Source organism: Impatiens glandulifera, chromosome 2 (assembly GCF_907164915.1).
Source record: "Impatiens glandulifera chromosome 2, dImpGla2.1, whole genome shotgun sequence".
NCBI lineage: Eukaryota > Viridiplantae > Streptophyta > Magnoliopsida > Ericales > Balsaminaceae > Impatiens > Impatiens glandulifera.
In genome coordinates, this window is record NC_061863.1 from 50766948 (window position 1) to 50785852 (window position 18905).

Genomic DNA, 18905 nt, shown 5'->3' on the forward strand with positions numbered 1-18905 from the left:
TCTAATTAACTATAAGATCAAAAATCAAACTCCAATAATGACATTCATAAACACATTGAATAACATTCAAATGATCCAAGTAGAATAAGAACTTTTCACTAAGATGGTGTAGGAGGATTCATATATGTAGTACTTGTTTCCATTTGTCAAGTCTTCTTGACAAACAAATTCTATGTCTTTCTGTCAACTGCCCCAAATCAGCCGAAAAATATTGCGACTGGCAGTGCTGCCAATCGCCCCATTACTCTGCCGCCTCAGCATATCTTCTTGACCTGCAAGATCTCCGTCCTATTTTTTTATATGAGAAACAAGTCATATCTTAAGTTCATTCCTTTTTTGCATCAAAGCTTACCAATGTATCTAAAAAATGAAAAACAACTCACAATGAGCTCATACGCCCGAGCTATAGATACTACGGTTGGGTATAAATCCAGAACAGCAATTGCAACCTCCTCTGTCACTTGTGGTATCTGTTTAATTAAAATCTCCCCCAATTACATCACCAATCAAAGATTTGAACTGTTTTATATCAACATGTTAAGATGGGAACTGAATCTCAGTTGCTAAACCAAAGAAAAATGATACCTGCATTAGTTGGACACCGAATAAGTCGCTGACTGTCATCTTATCCAAGTTGTGACACCTCTTTATAAATTCAGAATAAAGAGGACAGACACCAGAAGAGGTCTTGTGCTCATCCGGTAGTTTTCTTTTGTAGTATTCAGCTATGGCACGAGTTAGATGCCCATATTTCCTTAGAGTCTCACCCAAACCGCTTGTTCTCTGCACATCAAAGCCTTCCGAAATCTCCGTTGTAAAGCAACTGCTTGCATCCATATCATTAAGGGGAAAATTGGAAATTGGACACTGTTAGCAAACCAATCAAATGCCTATGCAGAGTGCAAGCAGGCTCAGCTGGAACACATTCCTAACCCGAGTCTGAACACAATGGGCCTGGATAGTTACTTTGGTCCCATACCCGTCACTTAGGGGGTCCCAAAACACCCAAACCTCATATATGACTCAAATGGATATGAGATCAAGCTAAAACCACTGTATGAAGAAATTCCAAAACAAAATTTTGAACACAGTAATGGCTTGTATCATTATGGAGATTTGAGTTTTGGGTTCAAATTTTGTGATAAAAATATTATGAAATAAAATATAAAAGTATTTAGATTATAAGTGTTTTTGGATCATTAATCTTAAAAATGAATCAAAATTATTAGAAGTCAAAACAAGATTAATTCTTAAAAGTGAATTTGGAGAACCCACGTCAGGAACTGAAAAATATGTTTTAGAACAAAGCCGGTTTCAGCTTTATCACAGTAGGTCAACCCAACAAGTTTTAAGAAAGTAAGTCCATCTTCGTCTTTGAACCGGGTTTAGAGTCCGCATATCTACCATGCATTGGTTCCAATCCTCAAGAAGAAAGTTTTGATGTAAGTGTTAACAAGAAATGGAAAAGCCCAAGAAGCAGCAGCAGAAGGAAAATGTTTATTCTTCAAAATAATCACAAGTTCAAATAATGGAAAAGAATCTTACGCTGTCTTGATACTGTCAGAAGCTTCAGAAGCATTTGGATCTCCTTCCACAACATATATCACCTTCTTGAGCCCGCATCTCTTGTAAAAAAAAGAATTTAAGCATACTTCTTCACGACATATACCAAATGCATATTTTAAACCAAATGAATTCAGGAAAAGATCACCATCAGTACAAAATAAGAATGAAAAAGATCAACTCAGGAACAAAAGAATGGAAAAGATCAATTCAGGAACTTATTGGCTCCATACTAACACAATTAAGAGAAAATAAAGTCTTGCATGACATGAATAAGCCCATAAAACTTCTTAAGAAATTATCACTGACTGATAAGGAAAATTAAAAATCAAATTAAATGCTTTATTGATAGTTAATTTTTTTGAGAATTGAGATTAAGTGCAAAATAAGTGTTAGTACCAAAAGTCGCAGCTTCTGGTCACGGTAACGGTTATCTCTTATGGAGCTGCGCAAATCCTCCACATTCTTCCTCTCAACAATAAAATCAAGAATGTATTCATCTTTACGACGTTTATGACGAGCTACCCAGATTGCGTCACCAACTGGCAAACGTGCCACCTATGAACACATTATTTCACGAAATATTATGAGAAGAAAAAGACTTAACAGGTTGCGTTTATACGTCGCATAAAAATGTCTAACTGAAAATATTGTAGTTTCTTTTTTGGAGGGAGCAGAGGGAGATGTGGCTTTGATAGATTTTTATTTTTCCCTTTTTGTATCACAATGCTTTCATTTTCTAGGGGTGGAATTAGTTGAAATTGCTTTATCTGTTTAGCAACTTCCTAAGATAATTACATTAGCATTTTCTCAAAAAAAAAAAAAAGAAAGAATGATAATTACATTAGTTGGGAATAAAAACAATTGATGGAAGATAGGAGAGAAAAGGTTTGAGTCTCACTCACCATCCATGGGAATGTGTTTTTTGTATTATTTTTCATTCACTAAGAGACCAAAAACAATAACATTTGAAATGACATAAAGAACAAACTAAAGAAGAAGATCAACTCGCTTATTTTTTATCCTACTTCTTTAGAAGACCTGGAAAGAAACCTTATAATCATGACAATAAGGTAAACAGGCCTTTTGATTGATATGTTTGAGTTGTGATGTTGAGATAATTATGTGAATCCACGATTAACAAGAAATACACTGTTTGCATAAAACTAATTATAGCAGACAAATGGAATTACATTACTTACCTTTATTTCGATGCCAAATTCAGTTTTAATTCTCGCTATACTACTACTATGCTTAGACCTGAATCCATAAAATGTTAATATTCTTCAGTATAAAAATATTCTAGAAAATTATTCAATAAAACAAGCAACTTGTACAACTTCATTTTCAAGAACCACAAAGAAAGTGTAAAAAACAATAACTCGCGGAAATATGTAATGAGAAAACACTATGATGTTGTTCTACCATGGACCTTGCATAACCTTCTTGAAAATAGAGCCATCAAATCAAAACTGTAGAAGATTCTCATTACATCAAATACATAAGATATTTGTGAATTAGAAGTGTGAATACATCAGGAATATTATAAAGACAAAGTTCCACATGTAAAAAAATTAGTGAACCATCTCCAGTGCTTTATGTTGACAATCATAAGATTCATTACAAGGAGAGTAGAACTTACCCTGGACCTGCAAACTTCTCTCTATCATCCAATATCAATATTACTTCATAAGCATCATCAAAGTTCTCTCCAACTCTCAAAGGTGGTATTGATAAATAATTCATATTATCCACCAAGGCAACCGTGTTTGGATCATGCAATGAAGGACTCTGAAAAACCAAGAAAAAAATTAGCACCAAATTAAACGAGCATGGCATAAGAGATAAGTATAACAGTGTCCAGAAAAGCAAACAAAAAATAAACAAAACCTTAAAACCCTTTCCATTAGAATGTGGCTCAAAATAATAGTTAAAAGATTAAAACAACTAGCAGCAATGATCTATAAATGAGAACATAAAAACATGGTATTTCAAATCAAAACACAAATTATAGCTATATGCAACAATTGGTTTCCTGCTAAGGAACTCAAGAAAAGAAACAATTGCCTCTAGAACAACCTAACACGTAAGGAAATGGGTTCATGTTGAAATTATAAATGTTAATGTCCTTCAAAGAAACTATGCTGTAAAAGGGCCTGCAGCATAAGAAAAAAAATGAATGCACAAGGGAAGCTAAGGCATTGATGACAGCCACCATAAAATCACTAATTTGGTTGGTACGTACACTTGTTGAACAAGCTCTCAAGGTGAAAGGAGCATCAGTAGAACAAGCAGACATTATGTTTTGTGAAGGAACACAAAAACTAGATTCAGGGTGAGTATTCTTCTTGGCGGCACCTCCCACTTGACCTGGTCCAAAAACGAAGATTAAAGCATTAACTAATGCACGATCTGTAGAATTGTAGTCAAAATAATTTAGTTACCAGCATCCACCATTATCTTGTCCATCGGTGGGACACCATAAACTTGCTCTTGTTTAAGGCAACAGAGAACAGCTGGCCAGAGAGACGATAATTCCGCTTTCCCAGAAGTCTCCATTACTTCAGAAAAGGCACGACTAATTTGTTCCTTAGAGAACCCCATGGGTCCAAACTATGGAATCACGATTAAATTAGTGGATAGCTTCTTCAAACAAAATATAACATATAGCAGACAACTTATAGATGCACAAATCAAGTGAAGAGTTCTTGATATCAGTTCAATTACTGGGGTGCTTTGAGGGGACTGGAAATTCTTAATGTTGTATTATAAGAAATATGTTTCAAAATACTAAACACTTCTCTATCCTAGCTATGATCTTATAGAACTATGTTTAATGCTCTAAGTATCACTCAATCTATAGAAAATCAACACTTCTTCTACTAAGCTGGTTTTGATAACAAAAGTGAATTAAGTAGATCTGAATAAGTGCTGAATTTTTAAGTCAAAACAACTTAATTTGCTTAAATATACTTACAATTAGATCTAGAGTTTATATTTCCTAATATTTTATTTCATTTACTTAATATATTCGTGCTCAATTTCATTATTTAATTTGAGTACTTCAATTTTCAATTATATCAGCAAAACGAGTATATCTAGATTGTATCCTAATTAGGAGGATAACCAATTTTTTCAATGAATTATTGAGAGAATTACTCATCCACGGTCATATAGTATAAGTGATGAAGAAAATCCATTTTCTTCCTTCCTAATTGTCCTACATATGAAGTATAATATAAAACCCTTCCAACTTAGCCTTCCTTTTCTTCATATTTATACCATTTAAAGTACATGTAATTCATTTTATGCAGTGTTATACCTTCTCAAGAAACTCGTCAGGAACATTAGTTTTATTATGTCTTCTAGGACCAGAATTAGTCTTCACCACTTTTACAGGTGAATCGGCACAAACAAGCTCTGGCTCTGACACGTTACTCAAATCAACATTTAGGATCTCTGTGGTTGATAAATTTACACTTGATTCAGCAAGACCAGATCTAGAGAGACATTCACTAGCCACTTCTTGTCCCTCTGGCGATAGCATGAACCTGTAAAAAGAACAATAGTAAAACACCACATCATTCAGTATTGAGAACTTATGGAACACCTGAACACATCTCAATTCAGTTAACACAGGGAAACAACATAAGAAAGAGAATATATTTCACCAGAAAGTGAAGAAAAATCCAGACATGTGAATATAATTGACCCTCACATGCTAAAATCAATGCAAGTCTTTTGGTGCAAAATTAAACTTAATAATTGAGCAAAAGCTTTTGTTGTATACTGCAATAACCTACCCCTCAAAGTTCAATCTAACTCCACCTACCGTGTGCCTCACCATTTAGAGGAGTAAGCTTAATATAAGATGGAAGGGCAGATATGCATCTAACACTTTTCTTTTCATTAGAATAAAAATAATCTAGTTTGAGATTTGGGGAATACACATTATGGACCTTCAAGGTGATACCTTGCAGGACAAACGGAATAGAAATAGTCGTATACACAAAAAAGGGTCACTATAAAATTTGCACAACGAAAGTTTTGTGCGCCAAAGATTTTGTATTTGAATGCATCAAGCAATTGCACTCACTAAACAACTCCAAGCGATATGTGTGGAGAAAGAGATAAACAGCTCAATTGTTTCTGAAAATTATGCAGTTCACCATGTCAAAAGAGAGGATATAAAAAAATAAGCAGCAATCCTAGAAAGAGCTAACTGAAAAAATCCAACAAATTACCAATCATTTGACCATGTATTCATACTTTGCAGGGTTACTTGACTTCACAACCAGTCCTTTATCTATCAAAGTTTTCATGCAACTCCATCCACTATACCACTCCCTTGGTGATCTTCCCATTTGTCCAGGCTTTCCTTTTCCCAGTTCTGGCCTAGAAGCATAAAAAGGAGTTCATCATAATTATGATGACAGTCTCTAGAGAAAATAATCAGTACAAGACATCAAGAGAAAGCAACAAGTAGAAGTATCAAAGATTCATACCGTATAGGCGCCCGAGAAAATCCACTAGCTTCAGCAGCATCGATAAGCTCTTGTTTATGCATAAAGTCACGGCCTTTTGTTGTCTCCCTGTGCAGAAGTACTGCCTCTTAATGCCGTTTCTAAAGATTATAACCTATTTTTTCAAACAAAAAAATAATCCTAACTCTCATTCTACCTGTAAAGAGTAAGCAATAATGCATAGGCCACAGATTGCTTCTGGGGAATGTAACGCCTTGTTCCTTTAGTTTTCTTTCCTACAAAACAAAGAAAAACTATAGATCAAAAACTGATGATGGTGAAAATAGAAAATGCTAAAGAAAAACTATATGTACCTTTTCCTTTACCATCAAGGTCAGACATCTCACAATCACTAGCAAAAAATCCTTTCATGATGCCCAATATCCATTTACCTACGCCCCTAACAAGCAAAAAAAATGGAGAAGATGATAAAAGTAGGACATAGATTCTATGAACTTGATACTATACATAATATGTAATCATGTGAATCTTCATTATTCTCAAACCAACCTCACCAAGAAAATTAAAAATCATTAGAGAAACACCCGTGTTTTTGGTCCTTCATTCATTTTCAATTCTTGACATACAATTCAAAGAACAAGAAAGGAGGATATTCTACAGTTCAATAGATTAATACGCGATCTATACAAGACATGGGTATTTCTTAATCGTAAAATACTGTGCAGACAGCTATATCATATAAGAATTGAAACCGGTATCCCTTCATTAAAAAACTATATGTAGTATTCAGGTGTTTCCAGAAAAGAAACTGAAGAAACCCTTTATGGGTCTGTTCCAACTTGAATCAGGATTAATTGGAGTGTTTCCGGAAACGGGATTAAACCGGAAAAGGAGAAGAAAATGCTTTCTTTATAACACCATTGGTCTAGCAGTAAACTTATTTTAACTATTTATCAAACTACAAAGCAACGAAAACCGAACCCTATGTATGAATATTATTGGAATCCATCCAATGTCGAAGTTAGATAAACAAAAGCAGATCAAAACCCTCGAATCAAATTTCCTGGAAAATCAAACAACACGTTTTCTTGGCCAATACTCACTTAACCTGCGACAAATCCTTGAGAGTGGTGATCGGCACCTTGGAGAGACAGACATTGGAATAAGCTTTGTTGAGACTTCTTTCGATGTTTTCAGAAAGACCTCTCGGCGTCTCTGTCATCTCTTGACGCTTCTGCATTATGAATGTCACCAGCCCCTCGTTCTCAGGGCACACTACCCTCTTCTGCCAGTTCATTTCTCTGAAAATCTCAAAAGATATTCAAAGATAAATTCACTAAAGGGTGAATATGCAATCATGAACTGAATTAGATATAGAAGAACTGTAGAGATATTCCGAGCAAAATCCGCGCCACGAACTTCATTCCTTCCGATGTGTTTGAAAATAAACCCTCTCTCCTTGTTCTTGTTTGTGTTCCTGAATAATAACACTTTGGATTATTAAAAAAGTGATGTTCTTTTTTATTTATTTATTTTTAAATTTTCTTTTAATTAAATTTTTATAAAAATCAATCAGTTCATATAATTTATTTTAAAATAAATTGTTTCTTAATTTAACTAATTTATTTTTAAATATATAATAGAGACGTTGAATATTAATTCAAACATAAACCTCTAAAACTTGTTGAGATCATCCGAGTTCAGTGGACCTGAGATTTCGAGGCCTGAGGCGAGCACAAAACTTAGTGCCCTCAAAGTTTAATATTCATACATATATTTTTTATCAATTTAAATATAATAGTATTTGTAACATGAATTCTAGAAATAAAATATCATCAAAATAATATGTCATAAGTAAATACTAAAAAAAATAAAGAAGATCCAAACAAAATATAAAATTCATGTTCCGAACTAGTACATAGTCACTTGAATATTACTCGTCTCGCATTTTTTGAAGCGAAAGTATTGATAAAGTTTGCATAATCAATTTCTCAATAATTTTTTTCTCGATAGATAACATAGCTAACCCATTTAGTCACTTCTTGCGACATAGTTGATCGAAGATAAGTTTTAATCAACTTCAATTTGGAAAAACTCATTTCCGCAGATGCAACAATAACTGGTATAGTCACCATCCATTGTTTTCAAATAATTCAGCACATCAATCACTCTTTTTGTTTCTCCGGGTAATGAATATCTTAACAACTTTAGTTCTAGAAATAAATCAGATTCATCAACATCGGAGTGCCCATCATGTGTTAAAGAATTTGAAGATTGACGCATGAGCTCAAGAGACCATCATCATCAATAGACTTCAACTTCTCCTAACTAAATAAAAACCCAAAGGTTTCTTCGTACTTTTGAAATTGCTCAAACCGAGTTTGAAGTGAAGAAAGAGTTTGATCAATTATAAATAAGAAGTAATTAACTCGAAAAGATTTTTTAGGAGATTGAGTTACCTCTTCACTATTGATATCATCAAATTGTCTCTTTCTCCGAATGATGCGTTTTTCTCGGAAAATAGGTTCAATTCTCATTTTACTTGCAATATGTTCGGCTTCAACCAAGGCTTGATCAAATCCAGATTCTCTAAACTCTTGGAGAAAAGAAATAAGTCCCTTTAACTGTCTGATAGCAACATCAATATCCATTTTTTCTGATTGGAGAAACTTACTGACAATGTTAATCTCATATAATAACTTGTACCAAATTATCATTCCGGTTAGGAATTCAAAATTCTCAAGTTCAAATGATGTCTAGCCCTCAACTTCACTCTTTATTTTTAAGTCATAAGAAGTGTTTGCGAAGTTCATTTAATTCACCATGTTCCCGATTATTCAACTTATCATCGATGTCATTCTGGTTCACTTACTCAACTATTTGATCGCTTTTGAAATACTTATTAAGGCTTCCTACTTGGATTTGAATTAAAGCATCTTCCTTTTGTTTTTGTTTTTTTTTTCTGCCCCAGACAATTGTTTTCTTATAGGAGGCATCAAGCATGCTTGATAAAACTCTAAATGCTAATCTGCATTAAAAATTTATAGATTAACCAGCATTCTATGAATCTATGATTAACCACAATGTTGCACTTCCGTTATGCAATAATGCAAGATACAGATTGTGAATCCACCATTCAACCAGACAAGTCATCAACAACCAAAAATAATCAAGTAAATCGAACCAAAATCTCACCGAAATCGGAGGAAGAACTCTAGTGGGCAATGGCGCAGTGCCGAGAAACAAGGCTGGAATGAGCGAAAAAGGCCCAAGAGCTCGGGGAAGGAGACGACCGAGTTTTCTGCTCCGATTTCGGCAAGCTGGAGGATCGACGACGGGCTTGAGGTTTGGGGGAAGTGTTTCCTTTTCTTTTTCCAGAATGTTTGTTCTTATTTTTTTTTCCTTGATTTTGTTGATAAATGAGAATCGTGCGATTCTTTTCTTCAAGTAAGATAGTATTTTTATTTTTATTTTTTTGGATACAAATTAAGTTAGGGCTTATCATTTATAGGTTATCAATTATTATTTATGACTTTTAAAAATAAGTCCATTAACATATCATTATAAATTATTATTTTTAGATTTTGTTGTCCCAAAAATATTTGGGCCTGAGGCAATTGCATCATTTATTACACAGCAGGTCCGAGCCTGTCCGAATTATTTTAAAACAAAGACAATAGTATTAAAAAAAGATTAAATTTCAATTTAACACAGTATAAAACCCTTCAAAAGAATAGTTCATTTATGAATAAATGAGAAATAATATGAAAGAAAAAATATTTATTTTGAATTTTAAATTTTAATAATAAAATAAATAAATATATTATAAAGCAACTTGTCACGGACTAACTTTCGAATGCTTGATTTTCCTCGTCCCGTGCGGTCCTAGATTAGTATTGCCACAATGCTAACTAGTCAACCTGTTTAAAAGTGCAAGAAGGAAACTTTAGAGTGAGAGTGAGAGCTTGGAGAATATGATTTGTATTCAATTACTTGGTGCTTGGCTTAATGACCAAGACTTGTTTATATACAAGGGAGGAGATCATTCTAGATACTCCTTTATCTTAGGTCTTTCTAGAGACTTCTAATATTTAATTACATTTAGTAAGTTCTAGAGAATTCTAGACACATCTTTGGACTATTTACATTAAGTACTTCCTAAAGAATTCTAGAGAAATCCTTGGAAGGAAAAACCTGGACACTTCTAGAATATTCTAGAGATCTTTCTAGATATTTTTCCTTTGTGGGTTGATTTTTTCATCCAACTTAAGTAGGCCGTGACAAACTGCTTGCATCCATATCATTAAGGGGAAAATGGAAATTGGACATTGTTAGCCTTCCAAAATCTCGGATGATGATGAAGTTGAATTGTTTAAGAAAATTGAAAAAAATGAAAAGAATGATTTTCATTATTATTTAATATAATGTAAAGATACTGTGCAACTTTTGTTTGTAAATCAGTCTTTTCACATTAAAAAATAAAATAATAACAATAATAGAAGTACAGTTATGGTTACATATATTGAGATATATTGAGTTTGAATTATTTAAATAAATTATTTAAAGTAATGGTACGAACAGTGATTTTGAGTATATTTTTTTTATAAAACACTTAAAAAAAATATATTTATATATATATAATAATAATAAATAAAATTATTTTAGTTAGAGATAACAATATGACGATTAACAGAATTCAGTCTTAAAAATTACTATCTGATCCTGTTTCTAAACCCGATAGGATCCTGTTTCGTGAGAATCCAAAATCCAACGGATAACCAAAGTCCGACTATAGCTAATTAATAATTTTACACATTCACAATAGTATTTTTATATTTATATTAGAAGTAGTGTCTTTCGGGGACAACTACAGATAGACAAGTGTAGTTGTATAATATATATGCATTTTATGAAGGCATATGTGAATTTTAAATTTAGAAAACAGATACGAAATAACATGAGTAAGAAAAAAATAATAATAAGAGAGATGGATATAAAATAAATATCTAATTAATTATGGAGTACAAATTTACAATAATAAATTAATCTAAATATTTTAATGGTTTATAAAGAGATCATAGAGAATATATATTATTTTTTTTATTTTTTTGGGATGGTTTTGGAGACTAATCAATTATTATTTATCCCACTCTGAACTATATACTGATTTCATTCTCGATTTCTCATATGTAGGTTTTATTTAGTTGAGTTATTCTAATAACTTAAAATATTAAATATTTTATACATCAAATTAATTAATTTATTTTTATTTTTTATTTATTTATATATATATCAATACCATTTAAGTTTTATATTAAAAATAAATTATTATCACTCCCTCAAAATTATCATCGATATAAATTATTTGAATAACTTGAAACCGAACTTACCTTTGTCTTTGTCCATTACCTTGACCTGGGAATACCGACTGCCCACATAATTAAGATTATTATGTACCTGTGTACATTTTGATTCCTAATTCATCTATTAGAGGATAAGTGGGTGGATGTAATGATATTTAGTTATTATATTTAAAAAATAAACAAATAAAATTTTAAGAATATTAATATATATTGATACAATAATATTTTTAATATAAATATAAAATATAATATTTGTAATATAAATATAAAATATTTTAATATTTAGTTAATAAACTGAATGATTTTATTTATGAAGTTGGTTTATAATTATGATTGGACTTGGAAAAAAAATGAATATCATCTTACTTATGTTTATAAAATTTAAATTTTAAATAAATAAATATTTCAAACAATTCATTTATTGTGAAACAATACTTATTTTTTTAAATTCCAATATAGTTAAACACTCAAAATAAATCTAATAATAATTAATTACTTAATTTTATTATTGCTAAAACATCATTTTTTTATGAAAGCAATCCAAAATTAATTTGATGTTGGTAAGTTGGTGAATATTAAAGTGCTTGCTTGAAAATAATAGCATATGGGATCTAGTATCTCATAAGGAATTGAAAATAAAAAAATATAAACAGAATAAGTTTTTTTTTCAAATAATCACGAAATGTTTTTATCATAATATACAGTAAAACCTCGATAAATTAATACTCTCGATTAATCAATAATTTTTTGTAATCCCAACTCCCAACTCGAGACCATTAGATAAATTAATAATTCGCTAAATTTATAAGATAATATATTTTTATTAATACATACAAGTCTCATATAATATATAAATTAATAATTACATATTACATCAAAATTATAGATATTTATTCTAAGACGTACTTTTATAATAAGACTTAAATGTAATTTACTTCCTTTTCCTTTTGAAATTGATGTCTCATTGTACTTCATCTTGAATCATTCTTAATGCATTATAGAGCTGTAGCGTATTATGTTCATATTACAAGAGAAAATTACGCAATGTAATTGTTGTTTGAAGGACATTATTTCGTGAGACCGACTCCAACTCTGTACTGTCATATTCTGCTTCATCTTCTTTCACATTTTTCATAACACTGCTAATAATTTGTTGATCATTCAAAAATTATGCAGCAGCTTCATTTTTACTAGGATAATCAATAACCTTTTCAACATTCATTTGTATCACGATACAACACTGATGGATATTTTCAGCATCCATACAACACTAATTGGATATTGCTATACTTTTTGTTTTTTACTTATATAATATTATATAGTATACTATAAATATGTCATATGTTTATTTAATTATTATTTATATTCATTAACTTAGTTTAAATTCATGAATAAATTAGGTTTAGTAATATTCATGAATTATTTAATTTATTTAAATTCATGCATTTATAATTTATTTAAATTCATGCATTTATAATTTAATTAAATTCATGCATTTATAATTTAATTACGTTCAGGAATTTCGATAAATTAATAATTTATTAATTAATTAATATTTCGATTAATTAATAAATTTTCTCAATCCCAGGTATTAATTTATCGAGATTTTAATGTATAAAAGAGAATGGTTTTACATATTATTTGGCCAGATCACACGCAACATTGCCTCCACTCAGTGCCCGAATGCGATTACCAGAATTTTTTTTCAATATAAATTTCCAATCTAATTAATTAATTTAAAGAGACTAAGAGAGAGAGATTAAAAATGATTAAGATGCTTTGCATGAAGGGAGGAAATGGGGACACTAGTTATGCCAACAATTCGTTACTTCAGGTACTAATCTAAAATAATTGATGTAAATATTATATACTTCAGGTTAATCTTTATTCATTACTTAATCAATTTTGTTTAATAATTAATTGTCATGTAGAAACAAGTTATCACCATAACGATGCCGGTGATTCAAGCCGCCATGACAAACATGCATCGCAACATGAGTTTTCCAGTAACCAAAATACTTTGTATGGCGGACTTGGGGTGCTCTTCCGGACCAAACACCATTTTCATCATGTCGGAGTTGGTTAGAACCATTTACGAAACTTGTGAGGTTTCTGGGCATAAGTCGCCTGAATTTCAAATTTACTTGAATGATTTACCGGGAAATGACTTCAATACCCTCTTCAAGTCTTTGCAAGGATCTCTTGAAAAGATGGTACAAGTTATGGGAACATGTCTTGGCCCATGTTTCTTCATGGGAACACCTGGTTCATTCTATGGCCGTTTATTTCCATCTAAAAGCCTCAATTTTGTGCATTCTTCTTATAGTCTCATGTGGCTTTCTCAGGTTATTATAACTTCTATTTATGTTCATTAATTCAATATCCCACTTATTATTATTTTTACTTAATTCTATAACAAAATATATAAAAAAAAAACAAGAGAATAAAGTATTATCACTAGCTAACAAAAATATTTGATTAGGTTCCACAAGGGATAGAGAATAATAAGGAAAACATATGCATAGGCAGCACAAGCCCACCTAATGTGTTGGAAGCATACTATAAGCAGTTTCAAAAGGATTTTTCTCTATTTCTTCGATGTTCCGAGGAAATTATGGCAGGTGGTCAAATGGTTATGACCATTATGGGCAGGAAAAACGAAGATCGGTCTAGCATAGAAGGCATCTACACTTGGGAACTCCTAGCCATGGCCCTCAATCAAATGGTCTCCGAGGTACTGCGGAGATCGATCGATCTATAACAAGCTCCCTAACCCACACTTTGTTTAATTTTTTCTTTTATTCTATTTCTTAACTAAACAAATATAAATTTTTTTAATATTTGATCACAATTAAAGGAGATAATAGAAAAGAAGAAAATGGAAGCATTTAACGTCCCACTATACACCCCATCCACGGGAGAAGTGAAGTTGGAAGTTGAGAAAGAAGGCTCATTCATTATCGACTACCTCGAGGTTAGCCAAGTCGAGTGGAGTGCTTGCAATTGGGGGCTATCAACTAATGACACAAACGGTTATCAATATGACCTGGCTCAATGCATGAGGGCTGTTGCGGAGCCCATGCTAGCCGGCCATTTCGGTGAGTCGATCATTGACCAATTTTTTCATAGCTATGATAACATATTGTGCGACCGCATTATTAAGGAGAACCCTAAACTCTATAATGTTACGGTTGTGATGGTTAAAAAGTAGTGAATATTATTGATACAATAGTTTTAATTTTCCTTTTCTGTAGGGAATTATGTTTTTCCTTTCAGTTTGTGTGGTTTTCATCAATATTTTGCTTGTGTGATCATAAATATACTTATGGATTCTGAATTAAGCTTCAATTTAGATTAATTAAATAAATGTTTAATTATTATTGCATAACTTGTATTATTTTGGATTGTTTTGTATAGAATTTTATGTCAGATTATGAATGAAGAGTTTTTAATTTAATATCTAATAGATCCGTACACATAGATACTAATTATTTCAATCAAAGCCTAAAATTAAGTTTTTTTATCATCAAAATTTATTATGCAAGCAATCTAACATGACTCCACATTTGTAATGATTGATGATCCAGCACATTGGAATCAGATTGAATAATTATTTAACCATTAACATTATAAATTAGCTCCTACAACTCAACAATGACAATTTAATTATGATTTGTACAAATTAATGGGTTAGTTTGTATGGTGTTTTAAGTTTATTTGTTTCACATGATTTAACTTATTTTAATTACTTGGATAGATATGTATGATACACTTAAATTCAACTATTTTTTTTATATTTGTAGATATATTTAATGATTAATATTATATATATATATATATATATATATTTAGATATTTATTTGTTTAAGTATTAATCAATTTTCTTTTTGCAATAATTGATTTTAAATCATCGGTTAATATATATAACTTACTACTCAACTTAAAATAATTTTGAATTTTTTGTTAGCTTAATTTTAAATATTATAAATTATTTAAATTAAAAAAATATTTATTTTAAAATAAATTATTTTAATAGATTAGTTTTTATAAATTTTTATTTAAATAAAATCTTTATTAACATAAATATTGATAATAATAATAAAATATAAATTGGTCAACTAGTTAAATTGGGGTTTATAAAACGCGGTTGTTTTAACCTGTCAAATTAAAAAAATTGATAGTCAAAATTTTAAATTTGTTAAAATTCGATACTTAAATTAGTAATTAAATTAGTGACATTAATATTTTCTTTATTTACAAATATTACGTAGATAATAAATTGACTGTATTTGAAAACAAAATATTTTTAAATATAAATTTAACAATAAATAGCTCAAAATTATGAGCTTTAAAATAACAAGTCTATTATCAAAATTCATGAAGCCAAAATTCAACAATTTAGTCGGTGTATACAGATATATTTCAGAAAATACAGCTTAATCGCAAATATTTTATTGTATTTTTAAAGTTAGATCTAATATATTTGCATACAAAAATTTGATTCAACTTATATAAATTAAAAAAGTATTATAATAGTGTTATATATAATAACTTCATATTTAAGTACATTATAAATATTATATATATTTATACTAAAATATAAATCTATATTATTATAATAAATTAATGATTAAATAAAATTATATTAATTATAAACTTACTTTCAGAGCTAAATCTATAAATTCATCTTTTCACACTAATGTCATCTTCAACTCAAATACATTAAACAATAATTTATATACAACTAAAAAAAATGTCAATTAAAAAAAACTATGATTACACATCAAAAATCATTAATCATTAGTTTAGTAATCTGAATGTTTGTTTTTCAATTTCATAATTTGTAACCGATTATTATTTTTTATTTTTTTATCTTTGTGTTTATTTTAATAAAAAATTATTTTTGTTGTTAATTTTTTAACTTTGATAGCCACCTAAATAATTTGTCTTTTTTTCAATTTCGTAATTTGTAACCGATTATTATTATTATTTTTTTTTTGTTTTATTTTAATCAAAGTATTTTTGTTGTTAATTTTTAACATTTTATCAAATTTTCTCATTATTATAAATTTATTATATTTTAATATATTAATAAAATAATAAAATATATAAGATAAAAAAAGTTAAACATATAAAAAAATTATATAAAAACAAAATATATAAAATTAACTTAAATTAAAATTTGAAGGACCAAATTTTAACAAAGTACATGAGTTTGTAATGAGATTGTCAATGTGATGTGATGGGTTGGAGTTATTAAACCTAATTTGAGCATATATTTTAATTATAAACAATGACTTTTGGCATTTGAGATAAGCCAGCTGAATCAAATCAATCAGAACCTTGGAAAAACGTAGCCCAATGAAAAAGAAAACGGTAAAATAGTCAAGCCAACCTGTAATATAAGATATTAAAGAAGAAGAAGAAATTATCAGAAACCTCTCGGCAGCTTCCTTCAATTACTTATCAGAAACCTCGAATTGTTAATCCTTCAGTACTTTAATCTCTACGAATTTGTAATCAAGGTAATCAATCAAATCTCTCTTTCCTTTCTGTAATATTATTTGATTCTAGATAGATTCACAATAATACTAGACGTATTTCCGATGCGATTCGTTGCCTTACTCAGATCTATGCTTTACTGAGGAAGAATCATCATCATCCTAGATTGATTCATTGATTGATATACTGTTTCATTTCTTTTAGCCGATTGAGATCCGAATTTCCAGATCTGACATTTTAGAGCAATTACGCTTCTTCAAAATGTTTGACTCTAGATTTTTTCTTCATTTTTGTAGTCATAGGTCTATTTTTGCAACTGTTTTTGTTTTTGACCTTTGATCTTACATTTGAATTCATTCAATCGGTATATAAAAGGAGATGTAGACATGATTGATGACTTATTTCAATTTTTGAAAGAAAAAAGGAGAATGAAAACTCCAGTTCATGGGGGAGCAAAGATGTCGAGATTTAGATCGACACAAATATCTCAATGCTATGGTCTTCGAAATCAAGACCATTTGTTGATCTATGGAAGTTCGAACGCTTCTCTTTCGGCCTTTGACTTGAATTTCTACTTTTCTAAGCTTTTCCCAAAGGTTTTATACAACTTGCTCATTTATGTAATTTACATCTTCATTTTCATGGATATTTTATTTACTCGATTACAGCTTTTGATTGAGAATGAGCCGTCCACAAAATCCCCAGAGACCATCGTTTCCATTTGGGAATCCGTTCAAGTTGATATTACCAAACAGTTCTTCTGTGTCTCCAAGGCATGCTACTTTACTTACCAATTTCGAACTGTCCTTGGCTGAAAGACTGGAGAAGCTTAATCCAAAGAATGGAGAAGATGTTCTTGCCTTGTCATGGATGGTATCTGCTATAGTTTCTGTTTGTGAAACTCATGCCTATATAAAAACCTTCATTTCCGATCTTGAACTATCCGTTTATGATTGGGATGCAAAATGGATTGATTTATATCTAGACGATAGTTTGAAGCTACTGGACATATGCATCTCTTTTAGTTCTGAACTCGCACATTTCTCACAAGGTCATCTCTTACTTCAGTGTATAATGCACAACATGGAAGCAAACCCTACAAAAGCATCAGAACAAGCCAATTCATTCATTAATGACTGGAATAGACATATAAGTTCCAGGAATCCAAGATTAGAGGTTTGTTCTAGTATCATAGATGATCTTACTGCAACTACAAACTTGCCTAAGATTAAGAACTCGTCAAAAGGGAAAGTTCTAGTGAAGGCTATGTACGGTGTTAAAGTCCATACTTTATTTGTCCTTGGTATTTTCCTTGCTGCTTTTTCAGGCTCAGCAAAGTTAACGAGCTTCCAGGTTCCAGATATCTGCATTTGGTCTCATGCTTTTGAAAATCTCCAGAATCGTTTGCAAAAGGAGGTAAAAGACAGGTCATCTAAGGGGGGAAGGTTTAGTCTTGTAAAAGAGTTAAATTCAGTTGATACTATTGTCGGGAAGTTGCATCCTATTGTGCAGGATGAGTCAGGATCTGCTAAAATGCAAGCATTTGGAGATGATACTTGTGATTTAAAAGATAGAGCCGAGAAACTTTCACTTGGTCTGGATAGTCTTACTAAAGGAGTTGAAGGCTTCTTTCAGATTCTTCTTAGTGGACGTGATGCTCTGCTTTCAAAGTTCAGAACTGCATTAAAAGTCGAGGATCCAATGCAAAAAAGAATTGGCGTTCGTTGATTACCACCACAATACAATCTGTGAAGGTGCAAAATTGTAAAATCAAAACTCTTTATCATATCTGTACATACATGGTTTTGGTATGTATGAAGTTCTCTGTTTGCTTCATGTGTATCGATTGTTGTCATGTGGTTTGATTTATACGAGGTATACTATTTGTATTAGAGGCATGAAATGAAAGCCCAAGCTAGTCAGTATGTCTATATAATGATGTATTTCTCTATATCAATTCAAACTCCAGTTTTATTTGCTTGCAATTTGAAGA

General features: G+C 30.7%; 3 protein-coding genes across 4 annotated transcripts; 2 read left to right on the forward strand and 1 right to left on the reverse strand.

The window, feature by feature from the left end:
- Positions 1-10: 10 nt before the first annotated feature.
- On the reverse strand, positions 11-7506 carry LOC124926658 (crossover junction endonuclease MUS81). Its single transcript, XM_047466934.1, has 15 exons — positions 7151-7506; positions 6401-6486; positions 6244-6322; positions 6069-6155; positions 5833-5958; positions 4886-5114; positions 4008-4176; positions 3809-3933; positions 3206-3354; positions 2766-2823; positions 1963-2121; positions 1546-1625; positions 586-823; positions 384-470; positions 11-288 (listed from the first exon to the last, which is right to left on the reverse strand). Exons 1-15 carry the CDS (start codon positions 7342-7344, stop codon positions 184-186), a joined length of 1971 nt encoding a protein of 656 aa, XP_047322890.1. The 5' UTR covers positions 7345-7506; the 3' UTR covers positions 11-183.
- A 4894-nt stretch (positions 7507-12400) lies between these two features.
- Positions 12401-14645, forward strand: LOC124924858 (S-adenosyl-L-methionine:benzoic acid/salicylic acid carboxyl methyltransferase 1-like). Its single transcript, XM_047464847.1, has 5 exons — positions 12401-12456; positions 13163-13244; positions 13342-13755; positions 13893-14144; positions 14268-14645. The coding sequence occupies exons 1-5, from the start codon at positions 12401-12403 to the stop codon at positions 14619-14621; spliced, it is 1158 nt and encodes a 385-aa protein (XP_047320803.1). The 3' UTR covers positions 14622-14645.
- Positions 14646-16780: 2135 nt separating this feature from the next.
- On the forward strand, positions 16781-18677 carry LOC124923915 (protein BPS1, chloroplastic-like). 2 transcript variants are annotated; one of them, XM_047463915.1, is made up of 2 exons: positions 16781-16935; positions 17581-18677. In XM_047463915.1, the coding sequence occupies exon 2, from the start codon at positions 17594-17596 to the stop codon at positions 18638-18640; it is 1047 nt and encodes a 348-aa protein (XP_047319871.1). In that variant the 5' UTR covers positions 16781-16935; positions 17581-17593; the 3' UTR covers positions 18641-18677. The 2 variants fall into 2 exon arrangements, with proteins under 2 accessions (XP_047319871.1, XP_047319872.1); XM_047463916.1 differs by lacking the exon at positions 16781-16935 and adding an exon at positions 17172-17508.
- The last annotated feature ends 228 nt before the right edge of the window (positions 18678-18905 follow it).